General features: G+C 50.4%; 2 protein-coding genes across 6 annotated transcripts; one reads left to right on the top strand and one right to left on the bottom strand.

Annotated features, from left to right (window-relative positions):
• The first annotated feature begins 33 nt into the window (after positions 1-33).
• On the top strand, positions 34-3467 carry HTRA2 (HtrA serine peptidase 2). Of its 4 annotated transcripts, XM_069495220.1 has the most exons (8): positions 158-793; positions 897-1101; positions 1191-1385; positions 1623-1655; positions 1876-1981; positions 2139-2208; positions 2912-3007; positions 3109-3467. In XM_069495220.1, exons 1-8 carry the CDS (start codon positions 288-290, stop codon positions 3272-3274), a joined length of 1377 nt encoding a protein of 458 aa, XP_069351321.1. In that variant the 5' UTR covers positions 158-287; the 3' UTR covers positions 3275-3467. The 4 variants fall into 4 exon arrangements, with proteins under 4 accessions (XP_069351323.1, XP_069351324.1, XP_069351321.1 ...); XM_069495222.1 differs by lacking the exon at positions 2912-3007 and having other exon boundaries at positions 34-793; XM_069495221.1 differs by lacking the exon at positions 2912-3007 and having other exon boundaries at positions 1623-1654; positions 1845-1981.
• Positions 3468-3512: 45 nt separating this feature from the next.
• Positions 3513-21958, bottom strand: LOXL3 (lysyl oxidase like 3). 2 transcript variants are annotated; one of them, XM_069495217.1, is made up of 14 exons: positions 21897-21958; positions 20186-20510; positions 18404-18567; positions 17608-17822; positions 6703-6922; positions 6283-6463; positions 5985-6139; positions 5568-5735; positions 5269-5431; positions 4821-5064; positions 4603-4718; positions 4387-4523; positions 4170-4281; positions 3895-3968 (listed from the first exon to the last, which is right to left on the bottom strand). In XM_069495217.1, the coding sequence occupies exons 2-14, from the start codon at positions 20496-20498 to the stop codon at positions 3895-3897; spliced, it is 2262 nt and encodes a 753-aa protein (XP_069351318.1). In that variant the 5' UTR covers positions 20499-20510; positions 21897-21958. The 2 variants fall into 2 exon arrangements, with proteins under 2 accessions (XP_069351319.1, XP_069351318.1); XM_069495218.1 differs by lacking the exons at positions 6703-6922; positions 18404-18567; positions 20186-20510; positions 21897-21958 and having other exon boundaries at positions 3513-3968; positions 17608-17765.
• Between the last annotated feature and the right edge of the window lie 154 nt (positions 21959-22112).

Raw genomic sequence — 22112 nt, 5'->3', positions numbered from 1 at the left:
CAGCCCAGGGTACCGGGACCCGAAGTCCAGAGGCGCCCCGGAAGGGCTAACAGCCCCAGCATGCCCCGCGGCCTCTTGGGCCGCCTCAGAACTCGCGGCCCGCGAGGACCACAACTCCCGGCATTCGCGGGGTAGGGGAGGAGCCGGCCTCCAGGAATCCTGGGTCCCGGCGTGCTCCTCTGGCGGACTTCAGGTACCAGCGTGCTCCGCGTACTACAGTCAGCCTGCTCGCGTCCTGGGCGCCGCCTCTGAGTAGGACGGGCGAGGAGGCAGCCGAGGCGGAGCTGATGGCTGCGCTGAGGGCGGGGCGGGGTGCAGGCTGGAGCCTCCGGGGATGGCGGGCTTTGGGGGGGACTCGTTGGGGGAAGGGACCCTTGTTGAACCCTGACCTTCGGACCCTGCTGACGTCAGGAAGTTCTGACCCCCGGGCCCGGGCGACTTATGGGACCCCCAGTTTCCGGGCCCGGTTGTCTGTGGGGGTCCCTGAACCCCGGGCATGTCTGACGTCTGGGACCCCGGATCCTCGGGCACGACTGACTGCGGGAACCCCAGATCCCCGGACCCGGGAGGCCTCGGGGACCCCCGGAGCCCGTTCTCGCGCGTGGCTGGCGGTGGCGCTGGGAGCTGGGGGGGCAGTGCTGTTGTTGTTGTGGGGCGGGGGTCGGGGGCCCCCGGCCGTCCTCGCTGCGGTCCCCGCCCCATCGCCCACCTCTCCCCGGAGCCAGTACAACTTCATCGCAGACGTGGTGGAGAAGACTGCACCTGCTGTGGTCTATATCGAGATCCTGGACAGGTAATGGTGGGGTAGACCCGGAGGCACTGAAGCCACAGGCCGGAGGGCAGGCGAGCAGGAGGAGTCAGAGCCTCCTCACATCCGTGCTTCCCCCCCGTCCTAGGCACCCTTTCTCGGGCCGTGAAGTCCCTATCTCAAATGGCTCAGGATTCGTGGTGGCTGCCGACGGGCTCATCGTCACCAACGCCCATGTGGTGGCTGATCGGCGCAGAGTCCGTGTGAGGCTGCCTAGCGGCGACACATATGAGGCCATGGTCACCGCTGTGGATCCTGTGGCAGATATCGCCACGCTGAGGATTCAGACCAAGGTGGGGGGCGGGGTAGGCCAGGTCTGGTTGGAGCTGTTTATTTACGCTCATCTCCAGATGACGGGTCTCTTCTACCCATTCTGCCTTAGGAGCCTCTCCCCACACTGCCTCTGGGACGCTCAGCAGATGTTCGGCAAGGGGAGTTTGTTGTTGCCATGGGAAGTCCCTTTGCACTGCAGAACACGATCACATCCGGCATTGTTAGCTCTGCTCAGCGTCCAGCCAGAGACCTGGGACTCCCCCAAACCAATGTGGAATACATTCAGACTGATGCGGCTATTGATGTGCGTCCTGATATGAGAGAAATGACAAACTAGGTTGGGGGAGGGGGGAGAGGCTGTGTGACACAGGCACCAACTGATAAATGGTGGATGAGCCTGTATGCAGAGGTTGGGCTACAAATGTAGCCATTCATTCATGAGCTAGGAAAGGAGAGAATTTGGAGAAAGTACCTAAGTCCTGGTTATGTCCGCAGGCTCAGAATCCTCATATCTCGTCCGTGTTTTCTCCTTGTTCTGCAGTTTGGAAACTCTGGAGGACCTCTGGTTAACCTGGTGAGTGAGACATCCTTCCTTCCAAGAATTCCTGCCCCAGGTCAGTGTGAGAAGAATGGGTTTTCCCTAATTCAAGGATGTTTGGACAAGTTTCTGAGCACTCTTTTGTTGGCTATCTTCCCAGTAATCAACACCCCCCAACACTCACTGATACTTGTTCAGGTGCCCCCATCCCCTACAATCTATTTGGGCTAGGGAACAGGGGGCTGTGTCCCTGCAGGATGGGGAGGTGATCGGAGTGAACACCATGAAGGTCACAGCTGGAATCTCCTTTGCCATCCCTTCTGATCGCCTTCGAGAGTTTCTGCGTCGTGGGGAAAAGAAGAGTGAGCCTGACTTATGGGGAAAGGGGTTCCTTTAAAGTGGTGGGTGGGACACAGGGGAGGGGCATTCATTGGGCCTGGCTGGATGGTGGTCTACTGGGAGGAGAGGGAAGGGAAGGAAGGATGTACCTGTGTGAGCTCACTTGTTCCTCTGTCATAGATTCCTGGTTTGGAATCAGCGAGTCCCAGCGCCGCTACATTGGGGTGATGATGCTGACTCTGACTCCCAGGTATGAACATTAGGAGTAGTGATATGTTGTATGACCATTGTAATCAGTGGTGGGTAACTGGCACCTCTCTTGAGCTTTGTTCTCATTTCTGTGTTTGTCTAAGATGAGCTGCCTCACACTTGGAGCTATCACAAGAGCTGACCCTTCTCATAATCCTGACTTTCTTACTATATTTCATTTTGTGCTGTCACCAGATTGATTTCATCCTGTTACTGCTTTGATTTAAAGCCTTCAATCCATTAACCTGGCATTTAAGGGCCACTTTCCATCTATCTCTAAATCAGTCTTCCAGACCTGGCTGCTGTTAACTTCCTATGTGAATACTCCGTTTCAGCCAAGCTAATCTCCTGATTTCCTACTTGCATGTTTTTTTATTTATGCTGTTCTTGTTTTATATAATTAACATCAGACCCATACTTTTAGGCTTAGTTTAAGTTCTACTCCCTCCTTAAAGTTTCTCTTAGTATTCTAGAATGACATTAGCGCTATTGATTTAACACTGTGTGTCATTTGGAATTAGTCATCTTTTATGTACATATCCCACTTCGTAACTGCTAGCAGGCAGAAAGTGAATTGCCATTGTATCTGTAGAACTTAGTGTATGTCCTGTGCATATATTTGTGTGTTGATGAGAGACTTGAGGTAAACTCAAGATGGGGAGAGTGCCTGTGTGTGGCTAATAGGGTGATCTGTGTACTTTCAGCATCCTTGCTGAACTACAGCTTCGAGAACCAAGCTTCCCTGATGTTCAACATGGTGTACTCATCCACAAAGTCATCCTGGGCTCCCCTGCACACCGGTGAGGGAGAGACCGCACTGTGAGGTGGAGATGAGTGAGGTGTGCATGTATCCTTGAACTGGGCTGTCTGTTCCCTCCTTTCTCTCTGTCTTTCTCCATAGGGCTGGTCTACGGCCTGGTGATGTGATTTTGGCCATTGGAGAACAGCTGGTACAAAATGCTGAAGATGTTTATGAAGCTGTTCGAACCCAATCCCAGCTGGCAGTGCGGATCCGACGGGGATCAGAAACACTGACCTTATATGTGACCCCTGAGGTCACAGAATGAATGGATTAGCAAGAGTATGAGGCCCCTGCTCTGATTTCCTCCTTGCCGTCCTGGCCTTGGCTCTGAGGGCACCTAGACAGAGGATTAAATGACCCAGTGGGGGGCAGGTCCCTCCAACCACCAGCACCAATCCCTGGGTTCTGAAGAATCGCAAAAACACTTTTTATATAAAATAAAATTATACCTAGCAACATGTTATAGTCAAAAATAAAGGGGGGCTGGATCTTTTCCCCCACCAAAAGGCTAGAGATAAAGCTGTATCCCCCTGAATTTAGGAGAGGTCCTGGAGCTGACCATCCTGACCTCCCCATTGAAGAAAACGAACTGCTGCCATTTGTTGTCCTGGGCAGTTAGTCAGGTACTGCTCTTTGTGGTTTGCTCTGCTCGGTGCTGGGCCTGGGAGCAAAGATTCCCCATGCTTGGCCGCAGAAACTGACAGCTGGCCTATGAAGGAGGGTGATATCTTCTGCATGACAGTTGCATATCCATAGTGCACAGCTGGACGAGTGCCGTGGGCCTGCTGACGTCAGGGGTTCTATGGTAAGCTCCTGAGGTAATGGCAGCCTCAGACCCCTGCCATTAGGGGCCAGTGGTGGTTTGCAGAGGAGGGTGGTAGCACTTTAGATGATCTGGTTGCTGGTCTGGCCAGGGTAGCGCTCAAACCTCCTGTTGGCCTCTTCACTGAAGGCATCACCTGCAGGGTGGATAAGCAGTTTGGGAGGCGCCCTGCACAGACATAGGAAGACAGACCCATTGTGGGGGCGGGTGGGTAGAAGTGGAAAGACTGAGAGATCCAGAGGTGGGTCGGAAGACACAGAAACAACTTAGGGAAAAGAGAATGAAAGCCTTTCCCTTCCATCCCCCAGTTTCCTGGGTTCCTCTTCCCATCAAATACCAATGTGGCAGTTGTGCACCCAGATGCGATGTCCATCATATTTGCAGTTACATTTCATTGCGTTGTTGGTGAAGTCACTCTCTGCTACTTCAAAATTTGGGTTGATGACCACCTATGAGTGAGAGAATGGCCATTTAACCCAGGTGCAAGCCTCAGATCCAAAGGTGTTGTTAATACTCCTCCCACTTGCCATCTAGAAGCCTCAGACTCCAGGCACCTGGAGAATGTAGTTTCCTGGCTTCACATCTGTGATGTCAATCCATTGACAGTCGATGTCATGCCGGTAGAGATCCCAGCAACCCACGGTGATGCCCTGTTCTCCAAAGTTGGCACACTCATACCTCTTGGAGACATCTGCAGGGATTGGCATATGTCAGTGTAAGGCAAGGCTGTGTGATGGAGATGCTGTAGTCCACTCCAGGCCCCAACTCACCCTCCTGACACTCAGTGTCTTCTAGACAGAAACTAGCTTTGTGGCCTTCAGCCACCTTGGTGCCATTTGGGGTCAGGATATCGTAGTGAGTGAAGATGTCCATACTGTGGTAGTGCCTGTGGGGACAAGGGAACTCCTGTTTCCTGCTCTGCCCCCAGCAGGCTTGCTCCATTCATCCCCGTGGCCTTGCCCTTCTACTCGACCCCCTACCCTCTCACCCATGGCACTCGTGCCACACCCAGGAGTGGCGCCCAGCCTTGGGCCTGAAGTCAGCTCGTCCCAGGTTGTGGATCTGAGAGGAGAATCGAAGCAGACGCCGGTGGCCATAGGGCCAATTGGCTGAGCGGGCTGAGCTGGCCAGGCAGTTCTCTTCTGCAGCACAGTACAACATGTGCAGGGGCCGGTCCTCGATATAGGCGGTCTCCTGCACGAGAGCTGAGTGCAGCAGCAGATCTGACGCGGCTGCACAGAGAAAGGAAGGCGAGTGTTAGAAGTCACTGCTGAGGGGCAGGGACGGATAGGGGAGCCTCCATCCTTCCTTGGAGTGTGTGTGATTGGTTTTCCATAGGCAAGGATTACCCCTGCAGATTATAGTCCCTTCTTCCCTCCAAAGGGGTGGTCCAGAGCCTCCCTTCCCTGGCTGGCATCATCCTACCCTTCACTCACTCTCAGAACAGATGACTCCAGCAGTGAAGCGGGTCTCTGTCCTCTTGCAGGTGATGTGGGTGCCATGATGGGCACACTGGTTCAGGGACAGCTCAGTCCCTGTGCAGCGCACTCCACTCATCACCACCTCTGTTAAATTTCCCGAGTCCCAGTACCATGTCTCCTGGGGACATATGGAGGTGTTTCTGTGAGGCTCCGTGATCCAGCCTCTTGGGCCAAGGGAATCATTTCCACAGCCCTCTGTCCAAAACACAGGCTTTGGAGACAACAGCTTTGGCTCCCCTCTCCTTCCCACTCACCTGCAGGCCGTGGTTGGCATAGCCCAGACCAAGTTGCCTACAGGCCACCATGGCCTCCAGTGTCCCCCAGTCATCTCCACAGATGAGGCCCCAGCGAAGGGACCCAGGTCCCCCTACTTGCACCTCGACTCGCCCCTCATGTCGGCTGCGGCCCCCACTGAGTCGGATCTGTAGTGACACAGAATGGAAGTGCTGGGGGGAGATTTTGGAGTGGGGTGGTGGAAGTCTGCAACACGGATGTGGCCAAAGAGTGATTCAGAGGCACACAGAGGGCTAGCAGGTAGTGGGTCAGGTAGGAGCTGCAGGATGGCAGGGCCTGGGGCAGCGGGCTGGGGCTATCAGACTGCAGATTAGAGGTCAGGACTGGACAAAGTGTGAGATAATAGAGACTGAACCAAGGTGGAAAGAATGACTGACCTTGGCCTCCACCCCAATGTAGGGTAGGTTGCATCGGACTGCAGCATCCTGGCTATGGGAACAGTCGTCAGCTGTGATGTTTTTGTGGGGGCACTTCCAGAGGGAAGGCTCCTGTCCAGAGCATCGAACTTCGCTCAAGTGGATGGCACCCATGCCTAGGGTCAGAAGTCAAAGATCAGGAGGTTGTAACTAGGCCTTCATTTTCTGCCCAGGGGACTCCTAGCCTGCCCAAGGAATATGCCCCCCAGGAGTGTGTACCTCCTCCTTCCCTCTCCCTCCCACCTCCATGCCCCCTCACCCTGCCCCATGCGGGCACCACTCAGGGCTTCTCGAGCACTCCCGAAGCCCAGCTCCCGACACACCACGCTGGCTGCCTGCAGGTCCCACTTGCGGTCACAGACTGTGCCCCACGTGCCAGCCTTCAGGACTTCCACCCGGCCCTCTCCAGGGTGGGCCCCACCCTTTAGACGCACACGGGCCTATAGAAGAGAAAGATGTGCCCAACAGAGGTGAGTGGAAACATCGGCATGGAAAGGGCTAAGTAGACCTGGGAGATGAATGAGATTTGGTGGGAGGGAGTGGGTGGTATCAGGTCTGTGGCCCACCCCGTGGAAGGCTCCTCTCTGTTCTCAAAGGTCAAGGCTGTGCTTAGTCAGGGGGTGGCCAGGCTAGGGGGTTCTCCACCTGGGTGGGAAAGGTCATAGTCACTGTCACACACCTCCCCCTGAGGCTTCGACTGTTGTTGCTTCTTCTGGCCACTGGACGCCGTGTAGAGAGGGCCTGGCACACAGCTCACCACCGCTGGGGCCCCCCCAGGGCACCTGGCGGTGTCATTGGCACGATAGAACTCCAGGGAACAGAGGGAGAGGTGGGCCTCCGTGCCCACGCACGCCACCCCATGCAGACCAAAGGAGTGTTGCTGCCGCTGGGCCAGCAGCCTGGGGGGATAGGAGTGAGGTGCAGTAGGGTAAAACAATGCTCCTGCCTCTTGGCCCCACACCCTCCTCCCACTCCATGCCTCCACCATCCCCCCAAACTTTCATAACCATATCCTCTTCTTCCCCCCTTCTATGTTTCCCTGGGGAGAGACAAAGGGATTGCTCAGTTTCCAGGCTGAAAGAGCCTCAACTACCCAGACAGGTGGGTCCTTGGGGACTTTCTGCAGCAGAAGAACCCTAAAGGAAGAATGGCTAGTCTTGACTTGCCTGATGGAAACCTTGTTCCAAGTGGTTTCAGGCTGCTGGCCCTAAAGGAGGCCAAGGCTAAGGCTGCCGTTCAAATAGGATGGGAAAATACCCCGCTGGAAGAGACGGTCAGGAGGGAGTGGCTGAGGTGACAGGAGGCCAGGGCGAGCAGATCCTTCTATTATGCTGACACTGAAATAACTGAATGAGTCAGGATGCAAAGGACTGAGGAAGTCTTCAATCTAAATGGCTTCTAGGCTAGAGACTCTGCAGGACAGATTATGCTGGGCAGTCACAGGAAGAACAGACCAGAGGGTGGACCACAGGAAGGACTGGCCCTGACATACGCAGGACACACACAATTTGAGGGAAACACGACAAGAGAAGGCAGGTGGATGTGAATAACAATGGCAAAGACAGCCCAGGACCTGAGCTGAGCTGCATAAATTTTTAACGAGGTGCTCCATGTTCCTGCAATTTAAACATAACAGAGTGTCCCACAGCCATCTGAGCAGGGACTGAACTAGAGATGTGAAAGCTTGGAAATGCTGCAGAGATGTTTGAGAGACAGAGGGGACTTGTTTGCCGATACCCACGAGATGAGAGACTGCAGTGAGGCATGTGGAGGAGAGAGGTGCACTCTCCCCACAACAGTGGGGGCAGCCCAGAGAGCAGGGAAGCAGACGAGGCCTGGCACTGGTGGAGTGGGCCTAGGAGGCTGATGTGGTTGTGAAGTATTGAGTAAGGTGCCCCATCACTTGATGTTAGAGGAAGGAAGGAATATGACGATTTGAAGCCATTGGCTAGGAAGACATGGGGAGGAGGGAAAGCTGACAAAGGAAGCCTGGAGACTTTACAGAATACCTTTGGAAGCTCAGGATAAATGGATCCTGAAGATCAAAGAGATCAGGCACTCTCCCAAAGTCCTGTTTGGCTGAAAATAAAAGTCAAAGAGGCCATCACAGGAAAAAGACATCTGTCTTCTAAACACCCTCCTCCTCTTTCCCTACAGTGAACAAAATAAAAACTACAGTGTGTACTTTAATGTGGGGGTCAGGGAAGGCCAGAGTGTGGCCCTGCTGTGCACAGATGACCCTAAGCTAGAAGGGCACTACAAGAGCTCCTTTGAAACCACCAGAGGGAGAAGCTGGGGAATGATGGTCTCAGGGGACCAGGGCTGAGACTGGACCTTGCTGAGGAGAGGAGAGGAGAAAGGGGGGAACTCTCTCTACCTCAGCCCGTGCTGCAGAAGTTATCAGAGAGACTTTCAATGTGCAAACTGCCTTTAGAAGACAAGTGAGATGTGATCACCGGGGCTGGAAGCTTTCCACTCCCTAGAGTTCTGAAGGAGCCCAGGAGGAAAACTGTGGAACTGGGAGCCTAATTGTGTAAACTGAGCCAGAGAGGCAGGGGCTGTCAATCCAACTCCGTCCTGGTAAAGGTTCCAAAGGGGAACCTGAGTCTTACTCCATCTGGAGTAAGCTGGTAGCACTTATTTTTTTAAATTAATCAAATAAAAGGATGGGAACACTGATCCCTTAGGCAAACTTAACCACTTGAGGGAGAGCCAAGTACGGCATCTGAAGGAGAAAAGCACCAGATTATCTCCTAGAACTCACCAGGGAGCTAAATAAGCCCGTGAAACAAGGGTAGTCAGTGGATGAAAAACCCCCCAAAACCCTATGACAAGCATAATTTCCCAGCCCAACATCCCCAGGCCAGCCTTACTTAACATCTCGGTACATGATCTGGAAGGTGATTTGTAACAGCTGCTGCTCCTCCACCTCCTGGTCAGCTTTTTCAGCCAAAGTCCTCTTGGCCTGACCACAGCCTGACTCCCCCACTTCCTAACTGTGCTCCCCTCCTCTCCACCCAACCTGAGCCTTATTTACCTCTTGATTGGCCCCCTGCCCACTCGGGGTTTGGGTCTGACTTTAAGCTTGGTGATTGGTCTGCAAAAAGGAGAAAGAAGTTGGTGGAGGTATGGTTAGTGTGGTCCAGGGAAGGTAGAAGTTTCTTCTTCTGTTTCTGGGAAGGACTTTTCATGCAGTGTGGGAAGGGGCAAAGCAAAGGACGGCCGGATTCTCCCCATACACTGCCAAACACCACTGAGCTGTGTTTCAGGAACTCATGCTGCTGGATTCAGCAATAGTGATGGGACATCCAGTTATGTCAGTCCAGGTGCGGGAGAGGGGAGAGAAGAGGCAAGGTGCAGGGAGGAGAGAAAACAGGAATGCCGGTGAACTAAGGGAGGTCTGGGAGGAGGCATGCAGGTGGCCGAGGCTGGAGTCCAAGCTATTTGGGGAAAGTTTAAAGATGGGAAGCTTCTCCTCAGCTGTTCCGACATTATTTCCTCCTTGTGTTCCCTAAGATGGAAGCTTGCCCATCCCCATGCCTGCTCCCTTCGCCTCCCCCCGGGGGAACGACCATTTTCCAGTCACATCCCTAATCCGTCAGCCTGGGTTCTAGGATGGACATGGATAGGCTGCCATCCATCCATCCACCTCCTGGGGCCACAGGGGCGAGCAGGAGGTCCCGGGGCTCTTGCCCCTTTACCTTCCAAGGGGCTTGGGGCGTCGGGGTGAGGCTTTGGCCGCTCGCTTCCTCAACTTTCTGTGAGGATAAGACAATAGTAGTCAGGATCAGTGTAGAAGCAATTGGAAAAGGCTGGTGCAGCTAGGACCAGAGCAAGATTTCTTTCCTAGCAGTCAGAAAGGGTTCCTGATGGCAGGATATTACAATGTCAGATACTCCCAGGGCCCTACCCTTCATGGCTGTTTGGCCTCATAAGCACATGACCAGGTGGGTGAGCAGCAGTGAAGGCCATGGACTCAGGACATACAGTGTTCCTATGCCAGGACCCTCAGAAATTAGTGAAGGCAGATGGGGACAAAGGACTCCTGGGTCCTAAACCTCAGTAGTGCTAAACCTCAGGTGACGGCTAAGGGGAAAGTTGTTAGGATTGTTAGGATTGCCAGACTGACCAAGGTAGGAGAGAGCTAGCCTGGGTCAAGCCCAGGGAGGCTGACTATATCTTTTTATTCTTGGATGCTCTCTGCAAGAAAGGCTTTTGGCATGTCCAGGCCTGAGGCTCCTGGACCAGGACCAAGGACCAAGGCTGAATCTCCAAAGATGTTAACTTGGTTTGACTGTGGAGCACAAGGCGGGCTCCTTAGGACGGCAGCATCCTTTCTGCTCAAGTTCCAAATGAGCTCACCTCTCAAACTTACTTTCAGGGAAATAAATCTTACTTCTTTTTAACTGGCCTAAATAACTGACTTATTTCATTCTTCAAGAGGTTTCCTTAAGTCTAATGTCTTAATGGAAACAGAAACTAGGAGTCTGTTTCTCTTCCCATTTTCCCTTTATTTTGAAGACTTTAATTATAGTCACTTTTTGTCCTGTCCAACTGTGTACAGATGATCTGTCTGTCTTTATAAATTTATGGAATTCCATGTTATCATGTTTTTTTTTGTTTTTGTTTTTGTTTTTTGAGACAGAGTCTTACTCTTTGCCCCAGGTGGAGTACAGTGGCATCATCACAGCTCACCAAAACCTCCAACTCCTGGGCTCAAGTGATCCTCCTGCCTCAGCCTCTGGAGTAGCTGGGACTATAGGCGCACGCCACCACACCCAGCTAATTTTTTTCTATTTTTAGTAGAGAGAGGTCCTGCTTTTCCTTAGGCTGGTCTCAAATGCCTGACCTCCAGGGATCCTTCTGCCTCTGTCTCCCAGAGTGCTAGGATTACAGGCATGAGCCACCCAGTCCAGCCTCTTTTTTTTTTTTTTTTTAAAGCGACAAGGTCTCATTCTGTTGCCTGGCTGGAGTGATTATGATTACAGGCATAAGCCACTGGGCCCAGCCCGTTATCATCTTAGTTGTCTGTTCTTTGAAAGCCGCTGTTCATCTTGAGGAGTCATATTTCAACATAGTGCAGTTGGCCCTCTGCATCCATGGGTTCTACATCCCTGGATTCAACCAACTGCAGACTGAAACTATATTAAAAAAATGTGTCTGTACTGAACATGTAAGACTTTTTTCTTGTCATTCTCTAAACAATACAGTATAATAACCATTTACATTGTATTAGGTGTTATAAGTAATCTAGAGATGATCTAAAGTATATGGAGGATGTGCACAGGTTATATGCAAATACGACACCATTTTCTATCAGGAACTTGAGCATCCTCAGATTTTGGTATCCTTCTGAGGTATTGTGAACAAACCCCCAAAGGTACTGAATGACTGTTTATGTGTGAAGGTGTACTGGGATTTTAATATATGTATATATTTAAAATAGGTCAGAAGCTGTTTGGTATTTCCTGCCCCAGCTTCTTCCTGAGGATGTAGTTAGTTGGTCTATTTGTCAAAACATCCGATATGGGCCAGCTCAGTGGCTCACGCCTGTAATCCTAGCACTCTGGGAGGCTGAGGCAGGTGGATCATTTGAGCTCAGGAGTTTGAGACCAGCCTGAGCAAGAGTGAGACCCTGTCTCTACAAAAAATAGAAAAATTAGCCAGGCGTGGTAGCACATGCCTGTAGTCCCAGCTACTCAGGAGGCTGAGGCAGGAGGATCGCTTGAGCCCATGGGTTTGGGGTTGCAGTGAGCTATGATGACACCACTGCACTCTAGCCAGGGCGACAAAGGGAAACTCTGTCTCAAGAAAACAAACAAAAACACATCCAATATGTTCAACATTCCTACCAGAGAGTCTACAACTCTTGGGTCCCTTTCCTGAGACATTACTAAAAAGTTAGAGCCTTTCATTTTATAAATATGGCCTAAAACTTTCTCTAAATATCTTTCTCTCAAACATGTCTAAAATGTCTAAAATGAAATACACTTGGTGCCTTCTTTTACTAATCAACCCAGGAAGAGCATCTTGATCTCTGAAGTAGTACTCAGAAAAATTTAGTTTTATCTGCAAATTTAGAAGTACTTCCTCTTTATTTAAGGACTTTATATTGTAAGTTATATTATTTATATGTATACACACATATAATATTTCATACACATATATGAGTTTAGAACCTTTTATCTTATAAAGTATAAGTTATATTAATGACTTCATCCTTAGATCAGTGCTGATATTTTCCTTGATTTACATTTTTTTTTTTTTGAGACAGAATCTTGCTCTGTTGCCTGGGCTAGAGTGCTGTGGCATCAGCCTAGCTCACTGCAACCTCAAACTCCTGGGCTCAAGCAATCCTCCTGCCTCAGCCTCCCTAGTAGCTAGGACTACAGGCATGCACCACCATGCCTGGCTAATTTTTTCTATTTTTAGTAGAGATGGGGTCTTGCTTTTGCTCATGCTGTTCTGGAACTCCTGACCTCAAGCGATCCTCTCACCTCAGCCTCCCAGAGTGCTATGATTACAGTTGTGAGCCCGGCCTTGATTTACATTTCTTTATTCACAGATGTGCTTCTTTCCCCCATCATTTGTTTCCCCCTCCAACCATTAAACATAAAAACCTGTCTACATCTGCATATCCTCTTCTCATTCCTCACAAATATCTCTCTTTGCTAAGGCCACCCCCCCAAATGTTTCTGAATTCCACCTCTTATAATCCTTCTCTCTTGCACATAACTGTTCCTTCTCAATTGAATCCTTTTCAATATGTTCAAATTACTCCTACCCCCCTCACGCACTCTCTATCCCAAATCTCTGCTCCTCTTCACAGCAAAATTTTTCAAGAGTTGTCAACATTCACCATCTCTATAATTTCTCTATATTTCCACTCATTCCTTAACCTACGTCCTCTGGTTTTCCCTACCCATTACTCTGCAAACTTCCATGTTGTTAAATCCAGTAGACATTTTTCAATCTTCATCTTATTGACCTCTCTGCAACATCTGACTCTGCTGCCCTCGCTCCTTCCTAGACTGCTGTACACTACAATAGCCTGGTTTTATTCCTATTTCTGGTTGCTCTTTCTTGGTCTTCTTTGCAGGTTCCTCCCCTACCTGGTCATTTACATTTTCAGAGCTCTGTCTTAGGCATTCTTCTCTTCTCACACCATATATGGTCCTCTCTCTATATGGTCTCATTCACACCCAACCTTGTATATTCCACTGCCTTCTTGGTGTTTCTAGGTAGAGATCTTGAAGTCATCTAAACTGTAATGTAGGTCCAAAAAATAAACATAATTTTCTCAGCAAAATCCACTCCAGAAGACTAGGAGTCAACCTTGATTTCTCCCTTCCTTGACTCCCAAAGTCAGTCAATAACCAAGTCCTGTCCATTTTACTTCCTAAATCTCTCTCCAATTCATTCACTCTTGCTCCTCCCTAAACCATTCTCAGAAATGCAGTCAAAATGATCTTTTGGAGTCACAAACCTGATCATGTCATTTTACAGCCTTCCTCATTAAAACATTTCAATGGATTTGCAATCCTTTTATCACAAGGACTTGAATCCTTAATATGGCCTATAAGGTCTTCTGTGATCTGATGCCTAATTACCTCTCTCATCATTTTTTCACCTTTGTCTTCTCAGAACCTTGCACAGTGCTTGGCAAATAGTAGGAGTTCAATAAATATCTCTCAAACTAAAATGAACTAGAAGAATGACTTCTTAAACAGCATGGAAGCTCTTAAAGCCTCAGTTTCATTACCTATAAAAGGAAATAGTTCAATTATCTGTATTTTCTTTTCCTCTTCTAAAATTCTATGACTTTCACATATTCCAGGGTGGAACTACCAAAACAAGTGTAAAAATGATAGATACTTTTGATTTTCTCATTTTCTAAATCTTATTGGCTTCCTCTAAAAGCCGGAAGATCCATTTGGTTTTCTTTAAGGAGGGGCAGAGTTGTTCATAACTCTCCTGCCTATTTTTCTTATGAGAATGCTCCCTCTGCCTGGCTTGACCTGGACAGAAGATTTATGACACGTCCCCACCACAGAATCTCCCAGACTCCTGTAATCTCTTTCCCCGCTGACAATGACCTCTGTGCTTTAATGTATCTCCTTCCCTAGCCTTCATACCCCAGCCTCAGTATGAGATTCCAATGCACACAGCAATATTCCTGATCTCTGAAAATTACTTCAGGCTGTGCATACCTGGGAACAACTCACCTGTGTCTCAAACTTCCCAAGGATGGCCCATCCCTAAAATCGGTTCATATTAATCTGAAGCCCTGAGATGCCTGATGGTACCACCCTTCTCTAGGCAGCTTCAGAATCATTTAAGGTGTCTCTTCTCTCATTCTTTATATCCTATTAGTCATCCTACATCAATTTCACCTATCTCCCTGATCTCTTAATGTTTAAGTTCCCCAAGTTTCAGTCCTTGGGCCTGAACCTCTTTCTCTCCCTCTTTAAAATTTGCATTCACTTCCTTGGTGATGTGTTTCAGGACTTCATATACATTTATTCAACTGAACTCTAGAGTCGTATATCCAATTTGCCTGACTTAGTCTCACCATTTCAATGTCTTAAAGAACCTCACATTTTACAGGTCCAAAACCAAGTTCCTACCCTCCACCCCAGCCCTGTCTCCACACAAAACATGCTCCACCCACACAAAACATGCTTTTTGGACCACAAAACCACTATGGTCCTTATCAGATGAGGCCAATTACATACTTAGCTGAGACCCAAAACCTTGGAATGATCTAAACTCCTATCTCTAACACCACAATGAATCTATCAGCAAATCCTCTTGGCTCTATCTTCAACAATATACAGAATTTGATCATTTTTCACCACTTTTACTGGTCATCTTGAGTTTTCACATTCTTTAGTTGGTTTTCAGGAGACAATAACCTTCTAACTAGCACTCTTGCTTCTACTACATCTCCTACATCCATTCTTAACAAAGCAGTGAAAGTAGTACTTTAAAAATAGAGGTCTGGTGTCACACATTTACTCAAAATGTTTCCTTATCTCACACAGAGTAAAAGTGAAAGTCAACCAAATGACCCTACATCATCTGGCCCCTCATTCTTTTCCTGTCACCTCCTACATTGCATCTCCTACCATTTTTTCCTTTGTTCACTCAGCTCCAGCCACAATGACCTCCTGGAGAATGACAAGAATGTCTTCTCCCCTCCCCCACCACACACACACACACACACACACACTCCCCAGAGTATTTTCATTTCTGATCTCTCTTCCTGGAAATGTTTGTCTAGATGTCTGCATAGTTCATGCCCTCACCTCCTTTAAGTTTTTTTTCTTGAATGATGCCTTCTCAGAGAGGCCTTCCCTGACCACTCTATTTAAAACTGTAATTCCACTTGCACATCTTAACCCCTTCCTGGCTTTATTGTTACCCATTGCACTCTCTATCATCCTTACGTTTTATATTTTTATTTACTTGCTTTCAGATTCTCCCCTAGTCCATGAGATCAGAGATTTTTGTCCGTTTTGTTCGCTGTTGAACCCCTAGTGTCCAAAACAGTACTGGGCACCCAGTAGCATCTCAATAAATAAATACTGGACAAATGAATCTCTACCTTTGCTCATGCCATCCTCCTCACTTGAAGTGTGGCTATTTAAATCCTACTAATTTTTCAGAACCTGGTGTTTAGATTAGGAGAGGTAAAAGACAAGCTCAGAGAAAGAAATACAGCCCCAAGATGGATGATAGTAGAGGAGCAGAGCACAGTTGTTTTAATATAGGTTGAGTCTCCAGACCAGGTAAAGTGTATTCCTCAGGGCTGAAAGAACTTTCAGATGAGACTCAGAGTCAAGGCAAAGAAAATTTGACCAAGTATGGAAAAAACTAGAGACCAGATAATGTACTGATTTAAAAAAAAAAAAAAAGAAAAGAAAAAAAAGGATTTCTCAATTTTTCAATCTACAGATAAGTAATATTCTAGATTAAGTTATTATATAGGAAGTTTGTGCTTATTTAGGGAAAAAAAGGGTGATCCTTAGAAACTTAAAAAGATTTCAATAAAAATAGGCTCAAACAACTATGATTTCATTTTTTGACACGATTATTAAATTGGAAAGTTGGAGAATGGCTGTGAACATAGTGTATCTGGATTTTAGCAAAGATTAACATAGACAAGAAATATATGTATAGATAAGGTGAAATGTTGGTTACATCATTGATGTGTTCTGTTTCTTCCCAACTGGTTGAAAAAACATATTTTATAATGATGATTAGAGACTTGATGTAAATCTGGAGGAAAGTTTTACAAGAAGAATTGGACTTTGGTTTTGAACAGTTCAACAACGATTTTTATAGTCATTCCCATGAATGCTCAAGATGCTCATGTCTGTCCACTAAAGGTCGCTGGAAGGGATGATTGAAAATCACATCAGGACTCAAGATAATCATGGGATCATCATGGTTTTTTATGGCTTTTAAATGATGGGATAAGCTCAACATGCATTTAGGTTCAAAAAGCATGCTCTATCAGTATTAAGGATAAAGGTAGCCTTGAATTGGTTTTAGGTCATTAAGTTCAACATAAGCAGTGGGATGCTGCCTCGAAGGCAACGCAAACTCGAGGCGTGCTTTAATCAAAGCTGAGCATTTCTGCAGTACCTTACCCTGATCCGACAGCATCTGAAATAGTGTGCCTAGTGGAAAGCCATCTAGACGACAAGAGGCTTTTCAGCAAAAGATCTAAGGAAGGGCTTAAGAAAACGAGCATTTCTGGCTCGGAAAATATAAGATTATAAAGAGACGGTGTAAAGATTTCCAAATATTTGCCAGGCTCCCAATGGCTGTTTCTCAAAATGACCAAAATTAGATAGATGCTCCAGGGAAGGGAGATGCTGCAAGCACAGAACCGTTCACCAAGGCGATTCGTTACCCTGGAAGCCGGCGTGCACAGCAGGGCTCCGGGGCAGGTGGAGGGGTGGGCGCCTCGCCAGAACACATTGTGGAAAACTTCCCCGGAGTCCCGAGGGCTCGCGCGCTCATAGACGCGCCTGGCGGGGCGGCCTGGGCCGAGGGCGGGGCCGGGCTCTCCCGGCGCCCTCCGGTCCCTCCAGGGTCGGCCCGGTGGCTGGGACACGGCGCCCCGCGGGCGCCGCCGGCCCGTCCCGGTCCCCAGACCGCGGGCGGCCAGCTCCGCGCTGGACGCACCCAGGCACCGCCTCCCGAGGCCGGCCGCGCCCTCGCTGGACCGGGAACCGCCGGCCGCGCCGGCGCCGTCACCGCCCGCGGGCCGGGGCGGGGTCTCGCCAGGCCGGGGCGCGCCGGAGGCCGGAGGACCTGCCCGCTGACCCACCGCGCCCGCGCCGGCCGGACGCGTGAGGGCGGGGCCTCACCGCTCCTCATTACAGACCCCGCTCGGGGAGCCCTTCGTGGCCCCACAAGATTCCCTCCAGCTTCTCAGCGGTCTCCATGTTTGCCCACTCTTCCAGACCCCCGGGCCCCCCAGTGCCCCGCCCGCCCCTCTCACAGGCCTCTCAACACCGTCCCCGGCGGGCACCCACTCCCGGCCCTCCACCCAGCGCCCGCGACCCCTCACCTGTAGAAGGCTGTGTTGACCCTCTTTTCGCTAGGGAAGCCGAGCATCCCGCAGACCACGTGGCTGTTGTGGGCGCTCCAGCCTTTGTCACAGACTTGCGACCAGCCATCAGGAAGCTTGACCTCAACCAGTCCCTCAGTCACTGGCAGGGGCCGCCTGCCCCACCCGACTCCTGGTCGCAGTCGCACTTCCTCCACTTGCGGGTTATGCTCTACCTGAGGACGGGACCACAAGCAGGGGAGAGTCCCAGTGGCACCTTTCATATGTCCTGTAAACCCAGTGGCGGGATGGGACTGAGCCAGGGCGGAGAAGAGTGCCATGCCTGCCCTCAGTCTGGGGTGAGTGGACTCTCCTCCAACCACGAGGTGGAGGGATACGCTGTGCTCGGAGAAATGACGGGAGCTGAGGAAGGAGCACCCAACTCTGCCTGGAGCAGGAGGGAGGACTTCACAGAGGAAGCGGCTTTGAAGAAGGAGAAAGTAAGAAGGGAGATGTTCCAGGACAGCATAATGTCTGAGCAGAGGGAGAGCACAGGACGCTCCCAGGCTGACCCGGCATGAGGTTGGAGAGGCTGTCAGGTTTTGTTCCTTGAATGCTAATGTTACCACCCCTCCCCACAATTTTACAGCACCCAGGAACTCTATCATTTGCTCTTCCACGCCTCCCAACAATCCAAAGTATTCCACAGGGGCATATGGGATCCCCTACTGTTGTTAGAAACACTTCCTCTAACCACCCCACAGGCCTCTCTGTCCGGCCATCCTGGGTGCTGTGTCTATGTCTGTGAACTACCGACCTCGATGACATTGGAGTCCGTGAAGCCAGGGAGGCGCTGGTCCTTGCAGATGACCCCGGCATCCTCATCATGGGTACAGTCACTGTTCCCCCAGCCCCGGGAGGCACATTCAGTCACACTCTGCTCAGTCCCAGTGCAGCTCAAGTTGTCCAGCCAGATGCGGCCTGTGGAAGGGGAGATGAGGGAACAGAGAAGCTTGGGGAGGTAGGATGAGGGAGGTGGGGAGAGTGAGCGTGGGGGCCTCACACTTGGCCATAATGATCCCATTTTTCTGGTATGATGGTGATTTTCTGGTGGAGAAGAGACAGGGGACTCTAGAGGGGAATAGGAAAGGGGGCATAAGATTGACGGAAAGTTGGTGGTGATAGGGCAAATAACAACCAAGAATCAACAGCGAAGCTCTGATCAGTCCTCATCCATTCAGTGAGAGCTACAACTGATCAAGTACCTAATGTGTGCCAGGTGCTCTGCCATGGTGGGGACATAAATGATCATTCTTAGAACAGAGCTGCCAGAGACTGTTTTATATGGAGAAACCAGGGTTCAGAGATGTTAAATAACTTGCCTAAGACCACAGAGCCAATACATGGGAACTTACGAGTTTGACCTATTGTGATACTTGGAAATCGAAGATCCCTTCACTTCATCCTTGCATTCTCCCACATGTCTGTCCTGTCTGTGCTGCCACTTAGCCCCTTGTTCTCTGTATGGCCCCTAATGAGTATCACTGACATCCTCTCATAATTGGGTGGAACCTCAAAGGTCATCTGTCCTAGCCATTGCACAGGGACCCCTCATTCATATCTTGACAGGACTTACCAGGCTTCTGCTGGGACACCTACATCCTGACCCACCAGACTTAGTAACCATCAGAAAGTCCTCGTGACTCTTGACTTTCCCCTAACAAATCTGACTCAGTCTTTCGATGCCATCCAGAAAAATCTCTCAGCCACATGACTGTCCTTCCCATATTCGAAGACAACCACTATGTAATTGCTATTGAAGGCATTTTGTTTCTATACCAAGCCCCTTGTCCTTCAGCTGTTCCTTCTAGAAACTTGGCATCTGAATCTTTCATGTTTGGGCAGCTCTCCTCTGAAAGTATTTCCATTTGCTACTGTCCCTCTTAAAATGTAGCATCTACAAATGACACTTTGTTCGAGGTGGTCTAGCCAGTGGGAATTGGGTGATCAACTGCAGGTCACACCTGCTTCTGTCCACCCATCCCACTGTAGGCTCCTACTGTGTGAGCATCCTTAGGCCTCAAGGAGAATTTGCTCTTAAGCCCTCACCACCCACAGTTGTTCTTGTCGGTTTTAGTCTTGTCCTTCATCAGTTTTAGCTTGTTAATTTTAGCTCTGGCCTGTAATCTGATTTTGTCAGCTGCAGTATCTGTGATGCCTTCTGGTTTTGGGACATCCAGACATTTACCTGTTCTCAGCTTCCCATGAAACCAACTCTAATCATACAGGGCTCACCTGTATCTGGGCTGTTCTTGCTCATGGCTTTGTATAATCATACTCTAGTAGCAGAAAGGAACTTAGGGATCATCTAGTCATTTTGCACACAGGGCATCTGAGGTTCAGAGAAAGCACAGACTAGCCTAAGGTCACACAACTCTGAGAAGTAACTATGTTGGTTGGTTTGTCATCCATGGGTTCATTTGACACTGGGTGTTCTTGGAGTCCTGTGTCCCTGTGTCTGTCCTATCCTGGTGTTCCTTCTCCCTGCACTTAGGCCACACTTAGGTAATACCCGGGCTATACCTGGATCATTACTCACCTGTTCCAGGGCCGTATTTGGCACTGTGAGTCCAGCCTGTGGCCTCTGTAAAGCCCAGCTCTCGGCAGAGGACGTGGGCAGCCTGCAGCGTGAAGTCATCGTCGCAGATGGTGCCCCATTCACCAGCTCGCTGTATCTCCACGCGGCCCTCGTAGGGCTTCCTGGGGAAGCCAGCCAGCCGGAACCGCAACCCCTGGCTTCCGGCCCTCTTCTCAGGGTCCGTGGAAGGGGATGGGGACCCCAAGCACAACCTGCACAGCAGGCACAGCCACAGCCCCCACGGGCTCCACTGCCAGACACTGACAGGTCGCATGGCAGGGAAGGCCTGGGTGCCCCAGAGAGAAAGTATGTGTGAGAGAAACAGATTGAGCAAGGCCCACAGTCAGAGAGAGAGAAGTCATGAAAGGAAGACAGACACTGAGTCAGACCAGAGACAGAGAGACAGTATGAGAGATAGAGCGTGCCTCAGGGACTGAGAGACATAGTCAGAGAGAAACACTAAATAAGGGCAGAGACAGCGTCAAAGAGTCACAGCCCCAGAGACCCAGATTAGGGGAGGGGAAGATAGCTATGCTCTCCCTCCCTTTTGTAAATGATAGAACCCTCACAATTAGTTGTTCTGTCCCACATCTGTCCCTAGTTCTGCCATCATCATCTCCATTACCCTCACTCACCAATGTGAGAGACCCAGAGATAAGACAGTGATTAGAGATCAAGGGGTGGAGAATGGTCAAGATAAAGAGATAGAGACTGAGCAAGAAGCACCCAGAGAGGAAGACCCAGACAGACAGGATGTGAGAGGAAGGGGGACTGTGGGAACAACAGGGAGAAAACCAAAAGAGACAGCGGAGAGACAGACAATGTTGAAGATGACAGAAAGTGACAGGAAAAGAACCAAGCACACAGTAGTGGGGAGGGAGGGAGAGAGGCAGGCAACAGGTGAGGAGGAGCGCGATTGACAAGAGCCAGGGAGCAGATGTGGGAGGGACCCAGATGACCCCATTTAGCCAGACAGAGGACAGACAGCTGTACTGATTGTGGAGAGAGGCAGGCAAGGGAGCCCTAGGAGATCCTTGGATCTTGGATCCCCTGAATGGAAGTCAAGCCCCGTGTCCTATCTAGGCAGATTCCTAGGCAGGGCAAGTGACATCAAAGAATGTGTGGAGAACCCGCTGCACACCCTCCCTGGCACACAGGCTTTCAGATGCCCCGTGGGGTCAAAGGGCCCAGGAGGGCCAGGCCTCAAGCTGGGCGGGGGTGGGGTGGGGCTGTCTGAGCCTCCTGCCAACTCCACCATCGCTGTCACCGGGCAACCGGAGGCCAGGCCTGCTATGGGCTCCTTAGCCAAGGCCTGCTCTATCTGGGGCTGAGAACAGCCCCTCCACAGCAGGGGCCTTCCTGAACATGCTTCCCCCAACCCAGACAAACAACCCAACAAGACAGCTTTGTTCTGGGGACATTTTGGCTTGGGGGCCCAGAGGTAAGGCCTCACAGAGGAGACCCCCCCCCCCCCCCGCCTTTGGGCTCTCCTGCCCGCCCTTTTTGGAACCCCCTGCTGCAGCCCCCACCCCCAGTATCTGCCTCCTCTCTCCACTCTCCCAGTGTCCCTTTGACAATAATCAAACTCTCAGTTGGTTGGCTTCCCCTCCCCTCGACTCCATCCCACACCACCCCATTTCGCTGGTCCCTCTCCATCCCCAATTCCCCCTACCTTTGGCTGAGGAGGACCCTAAGGTCTGGGAGAAGAGTCCTGGTCCTGGAGACCAGTCCTAGGACTTCCAAAAAAAGTCGTCGGCTAGGGGAGACTGGACCCCCCTCCTCTCTCCCCTCTCTGTTCGCCCCTCCCACGTCCCCTAGAGCCCTCCCACATTCCGCCTTCTCTCTCCATTCCTCCCCAGCCAGCTCCCTCCTCTCGTTCTCCTGGTCC

This window comes from Eulemur rufifrons, chromosome 19, assembly GCF_041146395.1.
Source record: "Eulemur rufifrons isolate Redbay chromosome 19, OSU_ERuf_1, whole genome shotgun sequence".
Taxonomy (NCBI): Eukaryota; Metazoa; Chordata; class Mammalia; order Primates; family Lemuridae; genus Eulemur; species Eulemur rufifrons.
Note: the sequence above shows the minus strand (reverse complement) of the source record. Positions and strands in the feature narration are given on the sequence as shown.

Coding starts and splice junctions, on each gene's coding strand:
- LOXL3 (XM_069495217.1), bottom strand. CDS start 20,498: ATGCGACCTGTCAGTGTCTGGCAGTGGAGCCCGTGGGGGCTGTGGCTG. Junction 6,140..6,282: donor TGGTGCCCGCATGGGGCAGG/GTGAGGGGGCAT, acceptor TTCTGACCCTAG/GCATGGGTGCCATCCACTTG. Junction 4,282..4,386: donor CAGGAAACTACATTCTCCAG/GTGCCTGGAGTC, acceptor TCTCACTCATAG/GTGGTCATCAACCCAAATTT.
- HTRA2 (XM_069495220.1), top strand. CDS start 288: ATGGCTGCGCTGAGGGCGGGGCGGGGTGCAGGCTGGAGCCTCCGGGGA. Junction 1,656..1,875: donor GAGGACCTCTGGTTAACCTG/GTGAGTGAGACA, acceptor GTGTCCCTGCAG/GATGGGGAGGTGATCGGAGT. Junction 3,008..3,108: donor CTGGGCTCCCCTGCACACCG/GTGAGGGAGAGA, acceptor CTTTCTCCATAG/GGCTGGTCTACGGCCTGGTG.